This window comes from Lacerta agilis, chromosome 17 (assembly GCF_009819535.1).
Source record: "Lacerta agilis isolate rLacAgi1 chromosome 17, rLacAgi1.pri, whole genome shotgun sequence".
Taxonomy (NCBI): domain Eukaryota; kingdom Metazoa; phylum Chordata; class Lepidosauria; order Squamata; family Lacertidae; genus Lacerta; species Lacerta agilis.
Genome location: NC_046328.1, coordinates 26,960,421 through 26,987,088, shown reverse-complemented (window position 1 = coordinate 26,987,088; position 26,668 = coordinate 26,960,421). Strand labels below are relative to the sequence as shown.

At 46.9% G+C, this 26,668-nt stretch overlaps 2 protein-coding genes across 3 annotated transcripts; one reads left to right on the top strand and one right to left on the bottom strand.

Moving 5' to 3' along the window:
* Positions 1-1,717: 1,717 nt before the first annotated feature.
* On the top strand, positions 1,718-18,435 carry LOC117038948 (phosphoethanolamine N-methyltransferase 3-like). Of its 2 annotated transcripts, XM_033135941.1 has the most exons (12): positions 1,718-1,808; positions 3,905-4,091; positions 6,142-6,297; positions 6,888-7,024; positions 8,925-9,070; positions 10,346-10,534; positions 11,549-11,638; positions 12,613-12,702; positions 14,268-14,390; positions 15,643-15,774; positions 16,656-16,772; positions 18,311-18,435. In XM_033135941.1, the coding sequence occupies exons 1-12, from the start codon at positions 1,799-1,801 to the stop codon at positions 18,422-18,424; spliced, it is 1,491 nt and encodes a 496-aa protein (XP_032991832.1). In that variant the 5' UTR covers positions 1,718-1,798; the 3' UTR covers positions 18,425-18,435. The 2 variants fall into 2 exon arrangements, with proteins under 2 accessions (XP_032991832.1, XP_032991833.1); XM_033135942.1 differs by lacking the exon at positions 14,268-14,390.
* A 3,856-nt stretch (positions 18,436-22,291) lies between these two features.
* On the bottom strand, positions 22,292-23,960 carry LOC117039138 (C-reactive protein-like). The gene is made up of 2 exons (XM_033136206.1): positions 23,897-23,960; positions 22,292-23,004 (listed from the first exon to the last, which is right to left on the bottom strand). Exons 1-2 carry the CDS (start codon positions 23,958-23,960, stop codon positions 22,385-22,387), a joined length of 684 nt encoding a protein of 227 aa, XP_032992097.1. The 3' UTR covers positions 22,292-22,384.
* Between the last annotated feature and the right edge of the window lie 2,708 nt (positions 23,961-26,668).

The following is a 26,668-nucleotide window of genomic DNA, read 5'->3' as shown; positions in this document are numbered from 1 at the left end:
GTGCAAACAGGAAGCTGGACTGGATGGGCCACTGGAGTGGTAGCCAGCATGCTCTTCACGGGCTCTTTCTCAGCCTGAGGGCTGCATTCCCTGCTAGGCCACATACCAGTGATGAGTGGGGCCAGAGGCAAGAAATGAATGCAAATATTACCTTTGTATGGCAGGCTAGTTTCTACACACACACACACACACACACACACACACACACACACCACACCACCCCCTTCTCTAGCCTCCTTCCAGGCAAGCAAGGGGCATTATTAGAGTGCAGTGCCAGCGTGGCGTGTGGAGAGAGTTATGAGGGGCCAGATAGAGACTTCTGGAGGGCCACATTGGGCCTCTGGGCCGGAGTTTCCCCATCCTACAGTGTGGGGGTGACTTGTAAGAAGGAGCCCATCTGTAGTAGCTGCCTCATATTGATGCTCACTCCTCAAAGGCTACCTAGAGCATCTCTCCTTGCAAAACACCCCTTATCTTATCGTTAACTTATCACTGTCTTTGAATCCTGACTCCCCCACAATGCATCTTTTTTTCCTTCGGTTGTTCAAATTCCTGGCTCATTTTTTTCTGCCTATAACTTGTTATCTTCCCAGTTCTAAGGCAACCTTAGCATTAGCTTGTCGAAATCTAGCCTTCCTTCCTTGGCATGCTGTTGATTTTTATTTTTATTTTTTTGGCAAACAAGTTTGAGTAAGGAGCATCTCCTGGGTACATTTCTCTCCGCCCCTGGATGTTTGCTTTAATTGCATTTTAAACTCCCCCTTGCCTTCCCACTTTCTCCAGGCACCTCGGAGCAGTTGTATATGTGCATTATCGTTATTAGCATTCATTTTCCCCTCTGCTCCCAGAACGGCTCACATAACATTCAGCTGAAACAAGACAGCCCCTGCCTACAAGATTACAATCTAAACTGTGCAACACAAAAGGAGGGGAAGCGCCCGGGGTGGCAGAGGAATGTAATCCTGGATCCTAAGTAGGTGCTCTTTTAATTCATTGGTGGTACTGAGGCACAGTGCGGGGATCCTGCTAATAAAAGGCCAAGGGAGGCGATTTTTGAACATTTCTGCTGCAGCCACTAGATCTGCCTCTCGTGCTGCCTTAGACGGGAAGAGTTTCCCAATCCAGAGGGGACTTCTGGGGAGTACAAAGCCCAGAGGCTGGAAGGGGAGTTGGGAGCGATCACCTACTGCATGCAGAAGCCCAACTAGGATCCAAGACATTGCTTACGCCATTTGTCCTCACAACAATCCTGTGAGGCAGGTTCACTAGGCTGCGAGACAGAGAGAGTACAGCTAATCCTACCTAACCCAATGGGAATTTGAATCTGCTCCCTGGTATATCCCTCCTAGAAACATAGAAGAGTTGGAAGGGGCCACGAGGATCATCTAATCCAACCCCCTGCAATGGAGGAATTTCTCAAAGCTCAGGGGCAGAGCATCTTCCTGTGGGACGTAAAAGGTCTCCGGTTCAATCCCAGCATCTTCAAACAGGCCTGCCTGAAATCCAGGGGAGCTGCTGCAGGTCTGTGTTGGCAGCACTAAGCTAGATGCGCTCATGGCCTGGTTTTCGAACTGCTCTTTCTAAGGCAGGTTAAATTCGGCAATTACCGGTAATTTTGGAGTGGGGGAAATTCCACAAGGACTCTTTCCCGTTTTCTTCTGGATGAGAGGCGGGGTCAGGTGGATTGAACTGGTGATCCTGCCGATTGCCTGCCCGTCCAGTTATCAGGGCAATTGTCAATTAATAATTAATCAGAACGCTGGGCCCAGGGAGCATTCAGAAGGAGCAAGCTGACCCCATGGCAGGACGTGAGTGGGGCTGTCGTGGGTGGGCAGATTTTGGGAGTCGGGGGTGGGGGGAGAGAGATGCAACGGAAATAAGAGTCCAGGAGCAAATACTATTTGTAGGGTGGATGGAAATCAGTGGGGTTTCTTTCCTGGCTTCCCAAAGGCACATAAGGGGGAGAGAAGCCTGGAATATGGCAACAGGGCGCACTGTCACCTTCACCCCAAATACTTCACAAAAGAAACTGAGGTCTCAGGAGGGTCCTCTAAGTCACCTTGGTTGCCTCTTGTTTGAACTATTTTCTCCTCTTTGCTGTTTCAACCTCTCACCTCGATCCCCTCTCCTCCGTCCAGCAGTCTGCCGCCAAAGTCCTCTGGCCTCTGGGATCAAAGGGGCACTCCTCTATCAATCTCAGCGCGGGTTTCTTGTCTGCTTCCCAAATCCAAACACAGACTCCTTGTTCTTGCCTTGGGTTCTTAACCATTGCACCACACACGGGCGCATTGCTGGTGCATCCGTTGCTGTGAACTTTCTCCCGCAGCATCACCACCCAAAGGTCTCCTGCTTCCTCAAACACACACACCACTTTCTCCCTTGCTAACTCATAAGCTTCCCATTGCTCTCCCCCCCCCATGCTTGTACAATGCTGCCTCAATGCCTCTCCCACTCCTTCCAAATCCCATGAGGCAAGTGCATGGGCAGGGGAGGCAGCTCCCCCCCCCACAAAAAATCAGGTGAATAAATAAATAAAAACACTTAACTAAAAGTATGAACAATCAGACTATTTGAAACTGAAATGCTTGCTGAGGTCACGTGGATGATGTTGCGGCGCATTCTAGCGAGGCAACTGGCGAACTGACCAATCGCGTTGCTTTTGGACCAGGGACAGAACTGCCTGGCTCCCATGCTGTTTACCAAACCTGGGAGAACCCTCATTGGCACGCATGTTGGGGAGGGTTTTTATGTGGCATATAATCAGGGCTTTTTTCTGGGGGTGGGGGGGGGGGTTGCAGGGGTAGGCATACCCCTAAACATTTTGTGAATCTAACGGGAGAAGAAACTAAAAAATAATTTATTTATTTTTAAAAAACAAAACAAAATTAAAAATTCATTAGCACCTTAGAGACCAACTAAGTTTGTTCTTGGTATGAGCTTTCGTGTGCATGCACACTTCTTCAGATATCTTTTTTAAGAATTTTTTTTTTAGTTTCTTCTGTAGCATAGGTAGTGAGCTGTGTTGGTCTGACACAGTTGAAATAATTTTTAAAAAATGAAAAAAATAGTCTAGTAGCACCTTAGAGACCAACTAAGTTTGTTCTAGGTATGAACTTTCGTGTGCATGAGTATCTGAAGAAGTGTGCATGCACACGAAAGCTCATACCTAGAACAAACTTAGTTGGTCTCTAAGGTGCTATCAGACTATTTTTAATTTTTTTTAAAAAAAAATTAAATTATTTCTCTAGCACAGTGAATCGTCAGTTCCGTTGCTACGCCTGATGGTGGCATTTTGTCCATTTACTGTATTCACCAGTATTTTCCCCAATTTGAAGTATAAAATGGTGATTTTCTTGAGTCAAAATGAGAGTACCCCTAACCATTTTTTTAGGGGGGGGAAGCACTGGATATAATGGGGAGGGGATAAACCATTTATATGCCCCCCACCTTGAGGTGCTTGGAAAAAAAGGAGGGATTTAATAATCTTTTGTAAGTATTTTCTTAGTTGTTGTTTTTGCAAGCAGTGTATACATTTTATGAAATATATAATATAATGGCCATCTGTCACTGATTCTTTAGCTGAGATTCCTGCATTTCAGGGGGTTGGACTAGATTAAAGTTACCAGGTTTGACCCTTGGCGTCCCTTCCAACTCTACAATTCTATGATAATATAATATATTCTTGCCATTATTCTTTTTCTGTTAAGAGAATATCCTCTTTAGGAGATTCAGGTACAAATTCTTACTCAGCCATGAAGCTCACTGGAAGATTCTCTTCCTCTCCTGCCCTCCTTCTCAGGGTTGTTGGGAGGATGAACTGTTGGGGGTGGGGGGGCAGAAAAAGGGGGGGAGATAAAATTTGGGGTAAATAAATGAGCCACTGCTTTCTTACCTGCTCCCACAGCAGCAGAAACTTTGCCTCGCCTGAGGATGCGGAAGTTCTGGGAAGAACATTCGCAAAACTCCTCTGTGCAGGAAATGATGCTGGACTCGGGGGCCCAGCAACTCACACAGGAAGACACCCCAGAGATCCTTGCCCTCTTGCCTTGCCTGAAAGGACAGGACGTGTTGGAACTGGGAGCAGGTATAGGGTGAGTCTTAGTGCACGGAGCAGGTGATGACCCTACTTGTCAAAGGCCAAAGTCTGGTCAAGCCATCTCTCTCTCCCACTTTCACACACAATTATTATTATTATTATTATTATTATTATTATTATTATTATTTGTACCCTGCCCATCTGGCTAGGTCCCCCAAGCCACTCTGGGTGGCTTCCAACAAATATTAAAATACATTAAAATGTCACAGATTAAAAACTTCCCTAAACAGGGCTAAACACAATGCCTCATTTCCTAAACACAATGCCTCATTTTCCTTTCCACAGATAAAGCTGTAATACAGTGGTACCTCGGGTTAAGGACTTAATTTGTTCTGGAGGTCTGTTCTTAACCTGAAACTGTTCTTATCCTGAAGCAAAGTTCTTAACCTGAAGCGTTATTTCTGGGTTAGCGGAGTATGTAACCTGAAGCGTATGTAACCCGAGGTATCACTGTAATGCAATAAAGCCCCAAGGATTTCTACTGTCCTTCCAGAGCCTGAGGGGAACCCAGGAGTCCTGCTGTCTCCCCCCTTCCTTCAGCTATGCAACTCCTGTTGTTTCATTTCCAGCAGAACCAGCTCTATCATTAGGCAGAGGGAGGCAGCTGCCTCAGCCAGCAGATAGGGAGAGTCCTTTGCCTCAGGCAGCCAACTGTCTTGGGAAGGCCTTGATTTCACCCCACCCAAGAAAACCCAAACAACTGCCTGCCTGAAGGTTTTGCCCCCAGTGCTTGTTGGCTATGCTGTTCACTAGGGGGGGGAAAGCATTTTGTACATGTTCAGAGGCATTCAGAGCTGACCTAAGATCATTTGTGGCTTCAGGAGAAGGATAGCCCACCCCCAATTTACATACTTACATTGAAACCAACCAGAGAATCTTATTGAAGTACAGGTGAGGGGACATTGCCCTCCTGCACACCCAAGGATGGCAAACAGCTTAGGGGGCACAGGGCAGGCTGCAGAGCACACCTGACTTGTGGGAGGAAAATAGAATCCCTGTGATCCACACATGTGGGGTAAATAATGAAAGAATCGGCTGGGTGTCTGGATTCAAAACATGCGGCTAAACTCATTCCCCAGCAGAGAAGGACCCCCGGTAGCAGATTTAAAATTCAGAAAAGCAAGCAGTAGAATAGCGTTAGGAATGCAGGCTGTTAGAGCCTTTTAACCCATTTAGTCCACTTGCATACAGTGCTCCTCTCTTTTTACCACACTTGCACTGAACAGACCACACATGGTTAAGTAAGTTTAAAATAATTTACTTACAAAACATTCCAAAGGTCAGATTCATGCATTCATCCAAGCAGCAGCAAGGAGAACACAGGCAGAAAACTCTTGGGTAGAAAACACAGAAAGATCGCTTCAAACCTGTGCTCTCAGCTTAGAGCATGCTTAGATGCATCTTGCTTGGTTAGTTAGATGGCGCTGAGAGAGAGCAAACAGGAAGAGAAGGCTTTACTTCCTCATCAGAGAAGAGGTGCCATGAACTAACGGATTCTAGGAATCTTATTCTGTGGTCTTAACCCCTTCATGCACTAACTAGCATTCCTGCTTGACTGCAGTTTCCCACGTGCCTTTGTTCTCCGACACTGCTGCCACCCCCCTCATATGACACCTGTGGCAGCTGCTTCACTCTAATGCAAAAGATGGGGAAGCTTTTTCTAGCTTGAGGGCCACATTCCCTTCTAAGTAACATTCCAAGGGCCACATCCCTGTGGTGGGCAGAGCCCTTGGGGAGAATCCCAGCAGACAGAGAGCTCTGGAGGGCCACATTTGGCCCCCGGGCCTGAAGTTCTCCACCCCTTGGAAGCAGCTGGAAACTGCTATGTCAAATCCAGCAACTTTGCACACGCTAGAGCTCCTTTCCTTGCCTCAACCCTGGGGGGGGGACCCCAAATGGCTTGGGAAATGCGCTGCCAACGCAATGAGGCAAAAACAGGCCCTCCGGTGTTTACTGCCCATTGCAGGGACGAAGGGAAGGGTAGAGGAGAAATGTGCTTGTTGGGTTTGAGGCCTAAGACCTCCCTCTCACTGCTTTTCTGTCAGCCGGTTCACAGCAGCTCTCGCTGAGCTGGCGCACCATGTCACAGCTGTGGATTTCATGGAGAGCTTCCTGGCGCACAACCGGCAAGAGAACGGACACCAGCCGAACGTGGCTTTCCTACAGGCCGACGTTACCAGCCTGCAGTTGCCAAGCCAGAGGTAGAAGCAGATTTTATTGTTGATTTTAATGGTGATTTATTATACTTTTTCTCTCTCTCTTCGGGGGGGGGGGGGGCTTATGAGCTAAATTTATTTTTAATATCTTCTGCATATCCAAATTAACTTAATTTGCTCATTTATTCATCTACTTTAAATATATACTCTTACGAAACTGCAGGTTATTACAATAACCCTGACAATGTTCTTATCTGTTTACAATCTGTTTACAATTTACAATCTGTAAATATCCAATAAACCATTTCCATTCTTTTATTAAAAAGTTTGTTATCTTGATTTCTTATTATTCCGGTAATTTTCACAATTTCTGCATATTCCGTAAGTTTTTTGTATCCATTCTTCCTTTGCTGGGACTTCTGCTTCTTTATATTTTAGGCCGAGTAATATTCTTGCTACTATACATGAATAAGTTTCTACACAGTTTAGGTAGTTCTGTCCCTATAATTCCCAAAATAAAAGCTTCTGGGTTGTTGTTGTTTTTAATACAAATGTTGTTTTAAACATCCTTTTCAATTCATTATATATCATCTCCCAGTAAGCTTTAGCCTTTCTCTCTTCTCCTCCCCCTGTAGCTTCGACCTCATCTTCTCCAACTGGCTTTTCATGTACCTTTTGGATACCGAAGTGAGTGACGTGGCCAAGCAGATGCTTCTCTGGCTGCGTCCAGGAGGGCAACTTTTCTTCCGGGAATCCTGCTTCTACCAGTCTGGTCAGTAGTTCTAATAGGTGAGGGGGCAGAGCAAAGGAGACCAGTTCTCAAGAGACCCTGGAAGGTGCATAAGTGGAGTTAACATTCAGTGGGCGGTCCAGTTAAGAAATGCCCCTGTAGCAAAATTAACGTTTGAGAAAACAAAGGGTGTTTATTGCTACCAATAATGGCTCAGTGGAATCACTCTCCGAAAGCTGAGCAAGCCCAAAAGGGTGGGGCGTGCTTAATATAGATAGCTGTTATCTATTAAGCAATGGGACGCGGGTGGTGCTGTGGGTTAAACCACAGAGACTAGGGCTTTGCCTATCAGAAGGTCGGTGGTTCGAATCCCTGCGATGGGGTGAGCTCCCATTGCTCAGTCCCAGCTCCTGCCAACCTAGCAGCTCGAAAGCAAGTGCAAGTAGATAAATAGGTACCACTTCGGCGGGAAGGTAAATGGCGTTTCAGTGCACTGCTCTTGTTCGCCAGAAGCGGCTTAGTCATGCTGGCCACATGACCCGGAAGCTGTACGCTGGCTCCCTTGGCCAGTAATGCAAGATGAGTGCCGCAATCCCAGATTCAGGGGTCCCTTTACCTTTACTATTAAGCAATACATATGCATAAACTTCCTCCAATCTAAAGTTACAACACAATACTAGTATACCATGTATGGTCTTTCTTTCATTACCTATTCATTAGGCAAGGGCTCTCTCTTGTCAAAGGTAGACACTTGGGGATGTTGTTTACAACCTTGGGACTAAAGCTGCTCCTAGCACAAGATAAGGCTCAAGGCCTCTAGTCTGGCTAGTTAGCTGAGCTTATAGGTCTCTGTGTGTATCACCCCCATCACTGATCAAGGGCCTCTCCCCAACCACTTTGCCCAACCCTGAACTCTGAATCCATTGCAGCGCTGGATTTACGTATAAGCTAAACAAGCTATAGCTTAGGGCCCCACTCTCTTAGGGGGCCCCCCAAAAATTTTTAAAGGAAAAAACCACCACTGGATGTACATTTCCAAAATATAAGATCAAAAACAAATAAAATAAAACCGACATACAGCAACAGTGTATTGTGTTGTGTAGGCTCCTATGATGTAAGTAATGGGCCCCGCCTGCTAGCCTGCTCCCTAAAATATCACTGGTTTGCTCATTTCTATATATAGGGTGCCTACATTCTGCATGGACTGGTTGCACGGCAACATGTGCAAATGGCTTTAGATACCTATTAGGTCAGGCTTCCTCAACCTTGGCCCTCCAGATGTTTTGAGACTACAGTTCCCATCATCCCTGACCACTGGTCCTGCTAGCTAGGGATCATGGGAGTTGCAGGCCAAAAACATCAGGAGGGCTGAGGTTGAGGAAGCCTGTATTAGGTCCATAAATTACCATATAGCATATATTCAACACAAAAAACAGTGACAATTTGTTGTTGACAAAGGACAGCTGGACATAAAAAGGGCCCAATTACCTTCAGTAGTTTAAAGGTAAAGGGTAAGGGGACCCCTGACCATTAGGTGCAGTCACGGACGACTCTGGGGTTGCGGCGCTCATCTCGCTTTAGTGGCCGAGGGAGCCGGCATACAGCTTCCGGGTCATGTGGCCAGCATGACTAAGCCGCTTCTGGCAAACCAGAGCAGCGCACAGAAATGCTGTTTACCTTCCCGCCGGAGCAGTACCTATTTATCTACTTGCACTTCAAACTGCTAGGTTGGCAGGAGCTGGGACCGAGCAATGGGAGCTCACGGCATCGTGGGGATTCAAACCACCGATCTTCTGATCGGCAAGCCCTAGGCTCTGTGGTTTAGACCACAGCGCCACCTGCATCCCACTTCAGTAGCTTAGGGCCTCATCAAACCTAAATCCAGCCCTGGTTGGTTGGCAAGCATCAAGCTCCCAATCCTATTAGCATCTTTTCCCCGCAGGAGACCAGCCAAGGGCCTTCAACCCCACTCTTTATCGAACGCCTGCAGAATACAATCACCTCTTCACTTCAGCCCATCAGATGTGCGGAGACGAGCTCTATGGATTTGAGATAGTCATGTCCCGATCGGTGCAAACTTACATCAAGGTAACAGTCTCTTCCCTTCCTACCCTTCCGCTTTGAAGCTACGCCACATGCGGAGGAGCACAGGAGCATGTGCAGAGGTCCGTCCATGCAACCACGGCCACCCCTGCATAGGACGTCATCGGACAGCAATGGCGCCTGGTGCCCGTTGGAACTGGTGGGATGGGAAGCAGAGGGTGCCCATAGCAGGCGGAGGCAGTACTAATGGAAGGCAAGAACCAGCTGGTTTTAGTCCTGCCTCCGCCCTGTTGAGTTCTACAAGAGCAGCAGCATTGAGACTCAGGAGAAGGAAGTTGACAGGCAGTGACAGTCCCTGGACAGGATGGAAGTAAGGAGGCAAACAGGTAGGGGCTAGCTGAGGGCAGCCTACAGTTTTGGGGGCAATACCCACTTGCCTGATGATAGGGCAGGGGCCCCAAATTGAAGGGTGTGGCTTCCAAAACTTCACTTTTTTGCCAATTAATTTTTATTTTAGTTTCTTTTAAAAAAATATAAATTAACATCAAATAATTTAAAAGTTGACTTCCCACCCTTCTTCCATGGTGTTGTTGTTCCCACCCTTCTATGCTGCCTTATGTATAAGGACGTTCAGTGGTTGCTCATGAGTAAAACGCCAAACGCAGAACTTCTAAACTAAGTTCTTTATTCTGCAAGCTAGATACAGTGGAGCAAAAGTTCAAACGTCCATCTCATCCCTCTGCAGCATCCAGGAATGAACCCTTCCGGTTCTTTGTCCAGCAAAAGAGGCGCGGGATTCTGAACCCCCGCCTCCCCCTTCCATGTCCTTCCTGCCTGTGACCTCGGAGCGTGGGAACCTGACCCCGTTCCCTGCTATCCCCTCGGCGTTCAGGCTCTGCGATCCTTTCAGAGCCCCTGCACCGCCTTCCTGCCCCTAACTCCCCCTCCCCACTGGATGAATGGTCGCTTCCCGCGGAGGAGGGGGAGGACGAACTAGTAAACAGCGGAGGAGGGTCCCTGTACTCCAAACGATCCCGGGACGCTACCTGCCTTGGGGAGGGGGTTTTCCTGACATTATGCTTATTATTTATTCCACAGTACTTCCGTTACTATTACTGTATATTTAATTTTCCACCCACTGCTCAGAATTTAATCCTTCCCAGCACTTCACTTCTTAGGCCCCGGGCTCTACCCTGGCGGCTTGGTCAGGGGCTCTCGCAGTTTGCCGGGATCTTGGGGACTAGAAACTTGTTTAAAAATTCAAAAAGCGAAAATGAGATGATGAGGGTGCCCGTTTCTGGCTTACGCTCCTTTTCACAGAGGAAGCAAAACCGCAACCAGGTGTGCTGGCTTCTCCAGAAAGTCCCCCGAAACCCCGAGGCCACCTGGGGATACGACACCTTCCAGAAGTTTCTAGACAGCGAGCAGTATGCCACCCGCAACATCCGTCGCTACGAGTGGGTCTTCGGGCCTGGGTTTGTCAGCACCGGAGGCCTCACAACCACCAAGGTATCTGGAGCTGGGGGAGGAAATGGCAGGCAGGTCCAAGACCTCAGGCTTTGGGGAAACAGGCTAAAGATGCCAGAAATTATTGACATAGGAGAACAGCTTCCCTCAGTTTGGTGCCTTCCAGGCGTTTTGCACTACAACTCCCATCATCCTTCACCACTGGTCATGTGGACTGGGCCTGGTGGGAGCTGGACTCTTAGCAACATCCTGAGGACACCAGGTTGGGGAAGTCTGCAGAGTTACTTGCCAATGGCATCAGATGCTGGGGAGCAATTATATTAATAGAAATCACAGAATTGTAGAGTTGGAAGGTATCCTAATGATCATCTAGTCCAACCCCCTGCAATGCAGGAGTATGCAGCTGTCCCATACGGGGATCAAACCTGCAACCTTGGCCTTATCAGCAGCATGCTCTAACCAACTGAGCTATATTAGGAAATTATAATAATATTACCTTCGGAATATGCTCAACATTCCCTTCAAAATAAAGTAAGTTTCTAGTCCACATGATCTTGAATAAAGGACTGGCTTATATAGGAAGCTGTCTTATACTGAGTCAGACCATTGGTCAATGCAGCTCAGCACTGTCTACACCAGGGGTCAGCACGCTTTTTCAGCAGGGGGCCGGTCCACTGTCCCTCAGACCTTGTGGGGGGCCGGAATATATTTGGGGGGGGGGAATGAATGAATTCCTATCCCCCACAAATAACCCAGAGATGCATTTTAAATAAAAGGACACATTCTACTCATGTAAAAACACACTGATTCCTGGGTCATCCGCGGGCTGGATTTAGAAGGCGATTGGGCCAGATCTGGCCCCTGGGCCTTAGTTTGCCTCCCCATGGTCTACACTGGCTGGCGGTGGCTCTCCAGGGTTTGAGGCAGGGGACTCTCCCACCCCTACTTGGGATTGAACCTGGGAGCTCCTGCACACAAGGCCAGTGCTTTCCCACTCAGCTACTGCCCTTGCCCTCCTGCCATAAACCCACCTACCCTTTCCCCATCTCTCTACAGGAGCTGCTACGTATGCTGGATTTGAAACAGGGCCAACGAGTGCTGGATGTTGGCTGCGGACTCGGCGGGGGTGACTTCTACATGGCTAAGGTAAAAGCGCAAATAAGCATTTGAATAAGAATGGTGACGGCGGTTGGCTCTGGCAGCGTCACTGGGCTCCTTTGAAAACAACTTCTCCATGCAAACTAATAATAATTTTATTATTTATACCCCGCCGATCTGGCTAGGTTTCCCCAGCCACTTTGGGCAGTTCCCAACAGAGGACTAAAAACAGAATAAAACTTCAAACATTAAAAACTTCCCTAAACAAGACTGCCTTCAGATATCTTCTAAAAGTCACATAGTTGTTTATTTCCTTGACATCTGATGGGAGGGCGTTCCACAGGGCGGGTGCCACTACCAAGAAGGCCTTCTGCCTGGTTCCCTGTAACCTTGCTTCTCACAGTGAGAACTAGCGAGTGACCTCTCCAGACAATCGAACAACTCTTCTTATCTCTGTAGCTTATTGTGGGGACACTGTTAGGTGGCTGAATGCGCATGCATACTCCATCTGTTTCTCTCCCTCCCACCGCCTCCTCCATGCGGCCCCGGGGCACTGGCAACTCACGCTATGCCACTGAGTGCTGGAAGCTCCCATTTTCTTCCATTATGGTCCCATATTTTTGATGGGGAGGGAATTTTTTAATTGTATTTTCAGCAGTGGCAACATAAAAATATGACAGCAAGAACATAGCAAAAGAGGAGAGCAAAAAGGAAAAAGGAAGGAAGGAAGGAAGGAAGGAAGGAAACCATACGAAACAGGATTAAACAATCTCCCATTCCCAGAATGTACATTATAAAACTCAAAGCATTAAACCTCCAGAAACACCACATTTAAAGTAAACCTAAAAGCGAGATGAGCGCCGCAACTCCAGAGTCATCCACGACTGGACCTAACGGTCAGGGGTCGCTTTACCTTTACCTTTAAAAGACAATAAGTTCACGGACAGCCTATTATTATGGTCCCATCTTTGAGCTATCATCTAGTCTTGAGGTGGCCTGACTCTCTTTCCTTTCCTCCCCAGGAGTTTGGCGTGGAAGTCCTGGGCATGGATCTTTCCCACAACATGGTGGAGTTGGCTTTGGAGCGAGCACAAAAGGAGACTGGATCCCTGGTAATGATGAGGGGAAAGGGAGAGGGAACCAAAAGAAGCTGCCTTAGTATACTAGTTACATCCATTTCAGGTCCACCTGACTGATAAGGGGGTTTCTGGGGTTTCAGGTAGAGTAGACATTCCCAGCCCTACCTGGAGATGCTTGGGATTGAACCTGGGACCTTCTGTATGCAAGGCTGATGTTCCACCACTGAGCTACGGCCCTTCTGAATTAATTAGTTAATTAATTAATTAATTAATTAAAGGGAATTAAAGGGGCATCTAGACTGTAGCAAACTGGCTCAATCAGCAAATTCATATTATGCTGTTAAAGCTGATTTGGTGCTTTGGGGCACCAAATTCATATTATGCTGTTAAAGCTGATTTGGTGCTTTGGGGCAACAAAGAGATGGGGAGAGATTCGTTTTTGTTTGCATTTAAACGAGAAACTACCCAACTTGCACTTCTCAAATTGATACCCAAACCTGAATACAGCTATCCTTCACAATGCTCACTTCTCTGAGTTTTGAGTTGCAGTTCTCCAACCAAAAACTGTGTACAAGCATGCACGTATCAGTAGCAAGTGTGCATAGAACGCGCATATTCATGCAGGCAACAAATAAATTTTATATTAATTATGTGCAAAAATATGTACAAAACTGAATGCAAAAATGTGTTTATTAGGGAAAAAATTGCACTAAAATAGAGATGAATTTTCATCAAGATTTTTTAATGTTTTGAAAAAATCTCAAATTGCTACGTAATTAATCCAAAAAAATTAAAAACAAACAAACACACAAATTGATATGGAATTCATCAAGACTTTAAATTGTTTTTTTAAAAAAATCACAAATTGCTATGGAAATGCGGAGAACTGAATTTAAAATTGGAAGAATGAGAAACTGAGACGAACTGAAATTAACAGATTCCTTCATCCCTAACTGCTTCCCCGTCCCCCAAACTGGACTTTTTGCAATAAGGAAAGTTACAGGGAAAAGCACTGGAAAGTGTGGGATAATGCTAGCTTGGAAGAAACATCACCTATGCTCCCCAAAAGCAGAACAGAAATGAATGCTCATTCAACAGCCAATAGTGTTAACTTTTGAACTTACCGGTAATTTGTTTTGGAGGTCCCTTCTTAACCTGAGGTACCACTTTAGCTAACGGGGCCTCCCGCTGTGCGATTTCTGTTCTCATACTGAGGTAAAGTTCTTAACTCAAGGTGCTATTTCTGGGTTAGCGGAGTCTGTAACCTGAAGCGTCTGTAACCTGAGGTACCACTGTACATCACTCCCCCCCTCCGCAAAAAAAATAATATCCTGTGAACTGTAGTTTGTTAAGGGTGCTGGGAATTGTAGCTCTGTGAGGGCTAAACAGCAATTCCCAGGATTCGGGGGCGGGGGGGGGACTAAAAATGTATGTTGTGTAGCTCTCTGTCAGCCGTCTAAAAAGGCAGAGCTCCTGTTCATTTCATGGGACCTTGGGTGAAAACTCTTATTAGGTGGATCAGCTGCAATGCTATTTAGTAGGAGAGACTGCTGTTTGGATTTCACTCTGAAGCATTCTTGTGCCGGCTCTGCTTCTAGGTGCAGTTTGAAATTGGCAATGCCACGAGAAGGACGTTCCCAGAGAACACCTTTGATGTCATCTACAGCCGGGACACCATCCTGCATGTGCCAGGCAAGAGTGCTCTCTTTGCAAAGTTCTTGGTGAGTGTCCTGCCTCTTAACGTGCAGAAAAAATACAACCAATTCAGCCTAGCATCATTGGGTGCAGCCCTCTGGCAGAATCCAAAAGCTGTGCTTTCCCCCCAGTGCCCTAAAATGAAGCAGCGCTCAGAGTACATGGGAAAGAGCATTGCTTTATTTTATCAATGGCTTTAACAAGCGGTTCGTGCCCAATGGGTTTGGTAGGGCTAGGCTTGCCATACGGCCGGAAAAACCCTGACGTGTCCTGGTTTTCAGATGTAAAAATGGTGTGAGGGGGGACGCGATGGAAAAAGCAGCAGAAACAGCTCCCAAAGCTCAACAATTTTGGGTTCTTCCTTAAAAAAAAAAAGAGCTCACCAACTTTGCAGGTGTTAGGAATTTTGCTTTTTGAAATATGGCAGACCTAGGTAGGGCAGAAGGCAGGGAGGCTAACATTAGGTGGCCATAGAGCCAATCACATTCTGGTTTCACCCCCTGTCTTCCTTCCTGCTGAGGAAACACACACAGACAGGAAGCAACCTTTGGTGTAAACAAAACAGAGGGCTTATTCACACTTCCGCTTTTCCAGATGCTTCCCCCAGGAAAAACTTGCTCTTTAGTGTTCAGTTGGAGCAAGCAGCAATCCATATTTTCCCGGATCGACGTTTGTTCCCATTTAGCACTAAAGAGCGGCTTTTCCTCAGGCAAGGAACAGGGCAAGGGGGAAACCACTCTGATTTGTGCTTTCTAGGCACACCTCAGATGCATCATCAACACCTTTTGTCGTGCTAATGCCTCTCTCCCAGGCGAGACCTTAGCTTGGAAAGAAAGCTTAGTCTATATTTTTCCACTGGCCTCCAATCTTCCCTTCAATACTCCAAGCAATCAAAATCCTACCATTTACCAACTTCTAGGGTTTAAAGAGTCCCCACTTCCCTGCAAATCTATAACACCATGCTGTGAACCTCCCTGAGATCTATGGATAAAGAGTGAATAAAAATAATACCTATTTATCTACTTGCACTTTTGACGTGCTTTCGAACTGCTAGGTGGGCAGGAGCTGGAACCGAGGAACGGGAGCTCACCCCGTCGCGGGGATTCGAACCGCCGACCTTCTGATCAGCAAACCCTAGGCTCTGTAGTTTAACCCACAGCGCCACCCACGTCCCAATTATAAATTAATAATATTATAATTATAATAATGATATTCTGGATCCCACCAGCGCCCTCAGCCCTCAAATCTTACCCAGCCATCTCTGTGTCTCCTCTCTAGTCGTGGCTGAAGCCAGACGGGCAGCTTCTCATCTCTGATTATTGCTGTGGGCCTCGCCCCTGGTCAAAAGCTTTCATGGAGTACGTCAGACGGAGGGGCTACAGCCTTCTCACGCCCCAGGAATATGGCCAGGTATGGGTGTGGGTGTGGGTGGGTGTTTGTGAAAGAAGGCAGGCGAGCAAGAAGGTCATAGCATGTGTTTTATTTAGCTCAAGGCTGCGTACCCTATTTGTAGCCCCAAAACGTAGCTTTTCTCAACCCAGAATCGTTCATGGTCGCCCTCAACATGCTGCTTTCAATCTAGGGCAGGGGTTTTCAACCTTTTTGAGTCCAAGGCTCCCTTGACCAACTACATTCCTTCTGCAGCACCCCTGTGGGGCTCAGGAGCCCAGCTATGTCACCCCTTGCCTGCAGAGCCCGCAGCCTCTCACCCTTTTTCGAACACCCTCCTTTGTGGCAGGTTCTCTCTGCCTCCTCTCTTCTCCCCTTTCCTTGGGAGTCCTCTGGCCAGCCACTGTTGCCACCCCTGGTCTCTGAGCTGCTCCCCACCCCCTGCCCCAAAGACAGGTGCCTCACACTTGTCTGTCCATTCCCAACAGCAAGGGCTGGAGGACTGGCTGGCTGGACTCCCTCACCTGCTTGCTTGCTTGCTCTAAGGCCGCCTCAGCTCCTGGCAACCAGCACCCCTTGGCCAGCCCTAGAGGCACCATTCGCCTGGGGAGCTTGTAGCCAGGGCTGCTGCAACAAACAGCTGTGCAAGCATTTGGGAGGCAGAGACGCAAGAGGGCATCAGAGGGAGGGAGGGAAAGAAAGAGGGACAGAGGCCAGTGTTTCCCGCGGCACCCCTGAGCACCATTCAAGGCACCCTAGGGTGCCACGGCACACTGGTTGAAAACCACTGCTGTAGGGAATGAAAGGCCGGGTGGGGTAGGGGTGGGAGCCATTGATTCTGGCAGAGCTGAATTCAGAAAGGTCCCTCACCTATCATCATCATCATTGCCAACACCTTCCAGGTGCTGCAGGAGGCTGGATTCAGGCAGGTCCAGGCATTGGACTATACAGGACGGATGCTGTCAGCCTTGACTCAAGAGCTGCAAGAGCTGGAAAGAAGTCAGCAGCAATTTGTCCAGGTGGGTCGGCAGACTGGAGATGAAGCAGCCTAGAGCTGAGCTTATCTCTTTCCCTGTGTGGCCGCGCACACGCACACACCTGTTGAAAACTGACGGACTTGGACCACAGGCAGGAGCAGCCTGTCCTGTTTCGTCACCCCTCTGCCAAAGCCTTGCTTACCAGGGTCACACGGCTTTGGCTTCCGGGGAGATCTCGCCGAAACCTGTAGGCCGGAGTTGCTTCTCCGGTGGCAGGGGGAAAGCGAGCAGAAGTAGCGGTAAGATGTTGCCAGAAGCTGCCTCTGCTGCTTCTCACTTCTCTGGTGGCAGGAGCAGAGAATCGCCTTGGGATTCTGCCGCCCGAGGCAGCTGCATCAGTCTGCCTCATGGGTGGGGCTGGCCCTGACCAGTGATGATGGCACCACAAAACCAAATATTGGCAGAGAGCAAGGGCATTTCGGAGGACTGGGCAAGCAATTGAAAAGGGCCGAAGTAGAACCAGTGTCCTAGGCTGGGGTACGATCTGTCCTTTTTAACATGTTGCATTATGGCCACTCAAAGTAAATAATGCTGTGGTGTTTATCTTTGGCTGAGGTGAGGCAGGATTTGTCCTTTTTATCATATTGCAGGAGAAGCACTTTTAGAATACGATGTTTTAAGCTTTAGAACTTGTCTCTCTCTTGTTTTTACAGTTGTAAGTCACTTCGAGACCTTTTATGAGCAACAAATAGGTGTAATTAATTGTAATAATCATTTTCCCTCCAAAAAAATCAAGCAGCAGGTGGGAGCTCCAGGCAAGCAGATTTCAGACAGACATTAGGCAAAACTTCCAAGGGAGCGGAGAGCAGGCAGTACAAATATTTCCACTGCACCATGAGGACATTTATAATTCCTTAGAATCATAGAATCATAGAGTTGGAAGAGACCACAAGGGCCATCCAGTCCAACCCCCTGCCAAGCAGGAAACTTCTTGTTCTCTGTTTATTTACAGCATTTATATAGTACATAATCATAGCATTTCTGAGCAGTGTAAATAAAAACAAACCATAAGGTGATAGGGTGGGGGGGGGAGACAACATGATTCAGTTTGAATTCAGTTTGACGAACCTACCTAATTTACACTAACTAGAACAATATGTGAACTGAAACAGAGCTGTTCTTGGAAATTTGCACTTCTCTGGATTTTGTAAAGCAGTTTCTAACCAAGCAACATGTACAAAAATGAAGGTAAGGTATGCATAAAAATGCATTTTGAGGGGAAATATAAATATATGGGGAAAGAGACTTTGCAAAAATGCATGCATTAGGCAAAAATACTTAAGAAAATGTGTATGTTGGGAGAAATTTGTACTGAAATGCTGATGGATTTTCACGAGGACTTTAAAAATAAGTCCCCAAACTGATGTGCATATGGGAACAACTGAACTTATGCTTGGAAAAACGAGAAACTGGAAGAAACCTCAATTGACAGATCTGTCCCCTCCCTAGACAGAGAACAAAACAATAAATTTCACCCCACCAGGAACTGTGACTGACTCTCCTCTTTCTTCTCTGCCTAGGAATTCTCAGAGAGCGAGTTTGAGTCCTTGGCCTCTGGATGGAGGGAAAAGCTGCAGCGCTGTGCAGATGGGGATCAGCGCTGGGGGGTCTTCTATGCTCTGAAGCCTCAGTAGCTGTCCCGCCACCCCCAACAGCCTGGGGCGGTGAACTCCTGTCCAGGTCCAGGAGCTTTCTGGCCCAGCAGGCTTTTAATAGCATTTACTTGTGTTTTCTTCCTACTACTGCCTGGTCAGGTTTCAAGTCTGGATCCACTGCAAGAGTTTGTAAGAAACTTCGCCTTCCAGTCTGGATTTTTGCTGGCCTTTCAGTCAGATTACTTGGCTTTCAACTATTCCAGGTCTGGCTGGAAGTGTGGAAGGATCTCTCTCTCTCTCTCTCTCTCTCTCTTCCTTTTTCTTTCCTTCTTCCCTCCTTCTTTCCTTTCTTTCCCTCTTACTGGAACGATCCCCTCCTCTCCCTCCGCATCTCTGTTCCATCTGTTTCGGTTATTAAAAACTTATTACATTTTATTAATTTCCTTGTTTATACCACATTTGTGGGGAACTTCTGTGAATATGTGTGGAAACTGCCTTGCTGCAAAAAAAAAAGGAAAATGTACATCTCTCGCTCCAACCATTTTTACCTCAGGCCTCAAGCTCCAAGCGTCCCCAGGGCATTTTCCCAGAAGGGGCCCTCAGGCTCCCAGTTTAGTTATTTGTTTATTTTCTGATGTGCCACAACATTCTGGGAAAATAAAAACAGTGGCAGCAAATTGCAGCCACCCAGATAAACTCTCCTATCACCAGGGGAAGGTGAAAGTGCATTCCCACCATTGGAGTCCCAGAAGTTCCTCATTCCTTGTATACACCAATGGCAAAACTCCTTCTCCTTCTGTCACCGACTCCAAGAGGGAAGTATTGGCAGGATTACAAAGCCTCAAAGTTTGGAGAAGTCCAAAAAAAAAAAAATCTCTTAGGAAATCTCTCATCTCTGCAGACACTCTCAAACCTCTGTGTCTCCTCTATCCAGGCAAGCAAGAGTCATTTTCTTCCCATCCCTGCAAAACCATGCTGTTAGGAGAACCAACCCAGGTTGTCACGTTGAAGTCCTATAAACCCATCAGCAGGGGGCAGCAGGCAGCTCTCCGTCTGATCAATAAATCAGTGCCGTGCTGCCACAGTCATACAGTACTTGGAAAGGCCAGAACATCTCTGAAACTCGTGGCACATGCCACCTGCCTGCAATGTCTGAGAGCTGATGGGTCCCAATGTTGGGGAGAGGGCTGAACCTGGAGGGAACTGGGCTGGGACAGGGTGAAATCCTAGACCATACCGTTCAAATGGTCTGGAGTGTGGGTGGGTCTGTAGATGGCATACCTAGCACATCTACCTCACATTTATTTCAACAACAACAACCCAGAAAGTAGTTATTTGTAAAAAGCATTCTTATGCCAGGTTTTGGTGTGTCAGCCACTCAAGGCAAATCCCAGTATCGTGCCGCAACGACATGAAATGCAAACCCAGATGCTTCGTCCAGCCTTGGTCTTACTCCAAGTAGATCCATGGGAAACAGTGGGCACATTAATCTCAACCTTACCCTCCAGTACTTCTCCGATGAAAATAGGGACGTCCCATTCCATAATGATAATTTTACTATGTATGCCCCACCCATCTTTCTGGGTTGCCCTAGCCCAGTGATGGCGAACCTTTTGGAGACCGAGTGCCCAAACTGCAACCCAAAACCCACTTATTTATCGCAAAGTGCTAACACGGCAATTTAACCTGAATACTGAGGTTTTAGTTTGGGGGGGGAAACAACTCATACATTGACATTAAAAACACAGTAGCAGAGCTTTCAATGATACAAACAACTTTTTATTGAAAGGTAAAAGTTTGCATTATCCTTGTTTGGGAAATCATGAAAATGGGGTTTACTCCCAGACAGCATGGCCGTTTTGATAATTTCCCTTCAAGAAACTCCCACTTTGGGAGATTTCAAAGCAGAAGCTGAAAGGCCACCTGCCATGGATATTGTTGTTGACACAACTCCCCACAATCCTATGATTCGATGGCTAGCCCGCCAGGCTGCTCCTCTAAAGCCCGCTCATGCGGGAGGGAGCAAAATGCCGCTGGGCTTACTGGCAGTTCTGCACCGAGATGCTTTAAGACAGAAAAATGGAACATTCACGTCTCTGCTGCAGCCCGCGAGCACCAAACTGGCTACTCGCGCATGCGCAGCTCTGCTCGGTGTGCGCGCTGCCCCTACAAACTCTGTGCTAGGGCGACGGCACACATGCCCACAGAGAGGGCTCTGAGTGCCCCCTCTGGCACGCATGCCATAGGTTTGCCACCACTGCCCTAGCCACTCTGGGCAGCTTCCAACATATCTGAAAAACATAATAAAACATGAAACTTTTTTTAAAAAAAAACCTCCCCTATACAATATTGCCTTCAGATGGCTCGGGGGTTGGATAACTCCATACCCTCCAACATTTCTCCAATGAAGATAGGGACATCCTAAGGAAAAGCAGGACATTTCGGGTTCAAATCTGAAACCAAAATGGCTTCTCTAAAAAATGGCCGTCCCTGGAAAATAGGGACACTTGGAGGGTCTGGGATGGCTGCTTTAGTTGAGATTCTTGATGACCAAAGGGGCAAACCTTCCAACTACAATTCTATAATTCTTTGCTGCTTTGCATGTTGTAATCTTTTTTTAAAAAAAACAACAACCAGTATGTGAAATGGAGCTGGATAGACAAATGAGGCAACTTTAATATACTAATATTTGGAGACAGGCCATAGTTCAGTGGTGGAGTGCCAGTATGCAGAGCTTCCTGGTTCATTCCCTGGTATCCTTTCTGAAACCCTGAACAGCCGCTGTCAGTCAGTGTAAGTAACACTGAGCTAGATGAACCAAAGGCCGTAAGCAAGTACTTTCTTGTTCCCCTGTTCCTCTGACTGGATTTGTTAGCATATAACCATGAGGAAGAAGTGCTCTCTTGGTAACTCTGTGCTGCTTTGCCATGGACAGAACACATTTTTGTAGAGGCTTGTAAAATGCAATATTTTATTTGGAGGAAACTGCAGGAATCGGCACAGAGGCCATATCCACTGACCAACCAAGACCTTTCCCTTTTATATTCTTTATTGAAAGATTAAAAAGTACATACTTGCAAGTGCACAGTGTTAGATAAGACACAAAAGAAAAAGAAAAGATAGGACCCATGTAGGAAACAAGCAAAGTTATTGTGGTTAACCAGACCTTAACCTAATACAGTACAGTATTTATAAAAATGAATTACAAATATCATTAAATTTGTCCATGGCAAGTCTACATTTAGGACTATCTAAGCCATGTAGCTGCTGGATATGTAACAAGGATACCGCTTCTCTAAAACTTATGTTTGTACAATGCCCTATATTGATAATTTTTGACAGAAGGTAATAGGGACAATCAACATGACTGTACGGAATGATCTTAAATTTGCAGGGGGAAATATGCTTTTGGATTATAGATGAAACCTAACTGTCGTGTCCCCACTACACTGCCTGGTGACACATGTAGCTTGACAGGCAGGTAAACCACCCTGTCCTTTATAAAAGAGACTGTTTCAGCAATCTAACTTTATTTAAAAGACAAAGATCAAGTAAAACAACGATGCGATCACCACAGGTGAAAAACACAACATGTAATAGAAAATAGATCCTCCTCCTCCCTCAGGCTCTTCCATTAGTAACTGCCATCCCTCCCATCATGCACTTCTGTTAGTAACTGCCATTTGTTGTAATATCTTTCTTGGCCAGTAGGTGGGGCTGTATCAATCGACATACAATCACAATAATCTACTGGTATATACAACTTTATACGTGCTGAAGGCACGACACTAACAAAGGGTGAGTGGAATCTCCATGCCCTTAGTATGGCAAAAAGACAGGTTATTGATGAACTGGAAGAATAAAAAAGGGGCTCCCTTCAATGAGCGGATTGAGATACATACAAACTCACTGCACATCAACAAGTTGCATACAAACATGAACAACCAAGACATTTTAAAGAATAACCACATGCCCACTTTCCAGAACATGCTCTTGTGTTTAAGGTGACCATGCGCGCTCAACAATAACACCACCCTTCACTTCATAATTGACTGTTTCCCAATCAAACATGGCGTTGCCAGGAATATTGTCGTCAAGCGAGGCGAGCTCCATTTCCTCATGGGACAGCACCCTCTCCCACATCCTCACGTCCAGGAGCTCTCCGACATAGGAGTCGTTGATGTCAAAGCCGCCTCCCATGTTGTCTTGATCTTGACCGAGCACAATCGACGAGTCTGCGCTTATAGAGTATCCTTTCTTCAGGCTCTTTGGCGGTAGACGTTTTCCGTTCACCCACAACCTCACCAGCCCTGTGGTAGAATCCCAAGACGCACACAAGGTCTCTCTTTCAAGCGACTGTTTTTCTGGGGTCAGGAAGGTCGCTGCTTCACCTCCCACATAGAAGCTGTATTGGTTGGGCTTGTATTTGTAGATGATGATATCATTGTGGCTTTTCCGGGTGGCATAAGAGAAAAGGCTGTAAGCACGGGTCAGGTCCGTGTAATGTTTCAGGCACACGGTGAAGCCGGTCAACGGCTGTTTCGGGGAGGCCTTCAAAACCACATGGGCAGTATTCGACGCTTGCGCAAAAACGACTTGCTTCCCAGAGAGGCCTGAACCTGAAGGAAGGAGGAGGAGGAAGAGAGAACGACATCGCAGCTTTCTTCAAAACTTTTCACCTGAGCAGGTGTGACAAAGGGGAGGTGCTCAAGAGAGCCTCTCACTTCTCCTTCATTGCCTAGCTGCAACACAACAGCCCTGCAGTGCTGCCCGTGGGTTTTGTTCTCTGGTAGTTGCTGCTGCGACCCTCCTCCTTACTCTTGCAGACCCAGATGGGAGGGGACTTGGCATGCACCATGGCGATGACTTGTGAAAGGGTTCTGAGCCAGTGCCCCAGCACTCCTCGGGTCAACCCCCCCCCTCCACCCAATGCTTATGTGGCACTGTGTGCTCCGAGTGAAATGGTCCATGCCCTGCTCCTTCCCACTCCACTGTCAGGGACCGTGCTGAGGAGGGCTGCACTGAGGAAGAAAGGTGGGAGCCCCCCCCCTCCCTGATCCTGAATCTTCCCAGGAGCAGGAGGACAGTATAGGTTTGGAACAGTGGTGTGCAAAGGGGCATAGTTCAGAAGGCAGAAGCTGGGAAATACTGGATGGGGAACAGTTTGCAGAAGAAACACTGGAAGTGAGAGAGTTAACAGATTCAGTTTCCGGACAGCATCCATCCCCCACCCCCAGAAAGTGTCAGAACAGAAAGCACAGAGGGTACAAATGTAGCAATGACATGGATTAATAGAGACAAAGGGGAGGTGACCCTTAATTGGGAGCACCGCCATTTCTAGGAGACGTGTTCTTTGTTCTCTCACTGTGATTATTAAAGATTCTAACTGGTAAGACGTTCCTTTCGTTTAATCTTATCTACTGCAAGGGGGGGAGAGTCAATTCCCCAAAGCCTGACACCCACCTCCAGCACAGTGATTGTTCTGCAAATGCAGCTGAAATGGTCACCTACCTTGCTGGCCAAAAGACTGACAGGCATTGAGGATGAGGAGGAGGAAGAAGAGAAGCACCTTCATCTTGGCCGTCCACAGAATAAACGAGGGCAAGGCAGAGGAGGTGTCAAGAAATGGACTTGGGATGGTCTCTTGCTCTGGAAGAATCTCGCTTGAGAGCTTCAGGCTCCACGCAGAATATACCCTTGAGCTGTGAGGGGTGTGGAAGCATGTTTAGGAAACTCCTTTCCCAGGAAAGATTGCCTAATAGTTGCATCTGATGCTTCCTCTTTTAAAATTCTTCAGAAAAAGAGGTTATAAAGTGAACTTCACATAAGATAAAAAGTAACTGAGCCTGTAGCAGGTGGGCCCCTTTCTGGAGATAGTAGAAATGGCCACACTTGCCCACTTACATTGCTGAAGCCCAGTCTATGTGAAGGTTGTTGAATCTTCTGCAATCCCTGGAGTTCTCCTCCTGTTTCTCAGATTATTATTATTATTTTTTTAATTCTATACTGCTTTATATTATTAATAAAAAATCTCAAAGCGGTTTACAGCATATTAAAACAATAAAACAATAGCCCGTCCGTGTTCCTCCGGCCTTATGGGGAGCCTCTTTCTAGGGCTGGTGAGTCTGGGACCTGCCCCCTAGGCCAGGTGGAAAGGGCCTTGCAGGGAGCAGCCTTCACGCCTCGCAGCCGGGTGATTTTGCCCCCATTTTCTGCCAAACCTCACTGCATGAGTTTGATATTAGATGGAAACAACACAGTAACGTATGAAGTCAAAAGCTGAAAAGGAAAAAAAGGGTCGTGAATAAGGAGAAGCCTGGGCAGCATTATTTTTTAAAAAAATTAAGCATATATATTTTATTGATTTTTAATTTCAGTTAACAATACATACTCACATATCACGATCTTGAAAATCAGATATCGCTCAGCCCTGCTCTATATCGTAAGGATGAAGTGCTTACCATGAAATTGATGAACTCACTGTGGACTTGATTCTTCTCCAAAGAAGCAATTGGGTATTTGCCGATAAAATCTATCACGGTCACATTTGATTTCGAAAGAGGAAACTCCCACCCCCCGAACAAGACGATTGGTGAAAAGGAACTAGAAAGGCAAAGGGTTGTATCACTCCAAAATGCTTGGGTGTTGCTTCAAAACACAACATGGTGTCAGAAGTTCAACTGTGTACTGCTGCAGATTAGGAAAGGTGCCATGAGGGCCAAAAGGACACTGGCATGGTTAAGAAGAAGAGTCAAAGAAGCCACGAGAGGCGAGAAGACTTGTCCAAATGAAGAGAACATAAAGGAATGCAACTTTGGCAGAAAGAACTGGGAAAGATATCTATAACTTGTCCCTCAGCGCTGTGCAGATGGGGACCAGCGCTGGGGGGTCTTCTATGCTCTGAAGCTGCAGTAGCCACCCCGTCCCCCCACAAGAGCCTGTAGGACAATAAACTCCTGCCCAGGAGCTTACTGGCCCAGCAAACTTTTAATAGCATTTGCTTGTGTTTTCTTCCTACTGCTGCCTGGTCAGGTTTCAAGTCTGGATCCACTGCAAGAGTTTGAAAGAAACTTCTCCTTCCAGTCTGGGTTTTGCTGGCCTTTCAGTCAGATTACTTGGCTTTGCATTATTCCAGGTCTGGCTGGAGGTGTGCAAGGACTTTTCTCTCTCTCATTCTTTCTGTTTCTTTCCTTCTTCCTTCCCTCCTTCTTTCCTTTCTTTCCCTCTTACTGGAATCATCCCCCCCTCCACATCTCTGTTCCATCTGCTTTGGTTATTAAAAATCTTTCCTTTCATTTCTTTGTTTATATCACATTTGTTTAGTTCAGAAGTGGGGAAACTTTGTGACCCTGTGTGGAAACTGCTGTGCAAAATGTAAAATGTCCATCTATCACTCTGCCCACTTTTAAAACCTCTGGTTCCACCCACCAGCTAGGAAATTTGCCCAAAAGGGAATGTGGAGCTCAGGCTGAAAAAGGTATCCAACTCAGTTTATTCATTCTGGGAGAATAGAGGGGTGGCTGTGATCATCTCTCCTGTAACAGAGGAAGGAATGTACACCCCCCACTCTGGAATGAGTAACAAATGTGTACAGAATGGAATGCCAAGAAATAATACACATTCCTTACTTATAATGCGGGACGCAGGTGGCGCTGTGGTCTAAGCCACAGAGCCTAGGGCTTGCGGATCAAAAGGTCGGCGGTTCGAATCCCCATGATGGGCTGAGCTCCCGTTGCTCGGTCCCAGCTCCTGCCAACCTAGCAGTTTGAAAGCACGTCAAAGTGCAAGTAGATAAATAGGTACCGCTCCGGCGGGAAGGTAAATGGCGTTTCTGTGTGCTGCTCTGGTTCGCCAGAAGCGGCTTAGTCATGCTAGCCACATGACCCGGAAGCTGTACGCCGGCTCCCTTGACCAGTAAAGCGAGATGAGCACCGCAACCCCAGAGTTGTCCACGACTGGACCTAACGGTCAGGGGGCCCTTTACCTTTACCTTATACTTGTAATAAGAAATAAAGCTGAATGGGCACCATCTTGCATCAGGGCCCTCCAGATATTGCTGAGCTACATCTCCCCCCAGCTAGCATGGTCGGTAGCCCAAGCTGATGGGATCCCCATTCCTCGTACTGTATACACATAGTCCCTTCTGTCACCAAAATGGTGCCATTTACACCCAAGAGGGAAATATCAGCATCGGGGCCGGATTTAGGTTTGATGAGGCCCTAAGCTACTGAAGGTAATGGAGCCTTCTATATGTCCAGCTGTCCTTTGTCAACAACAGATTGT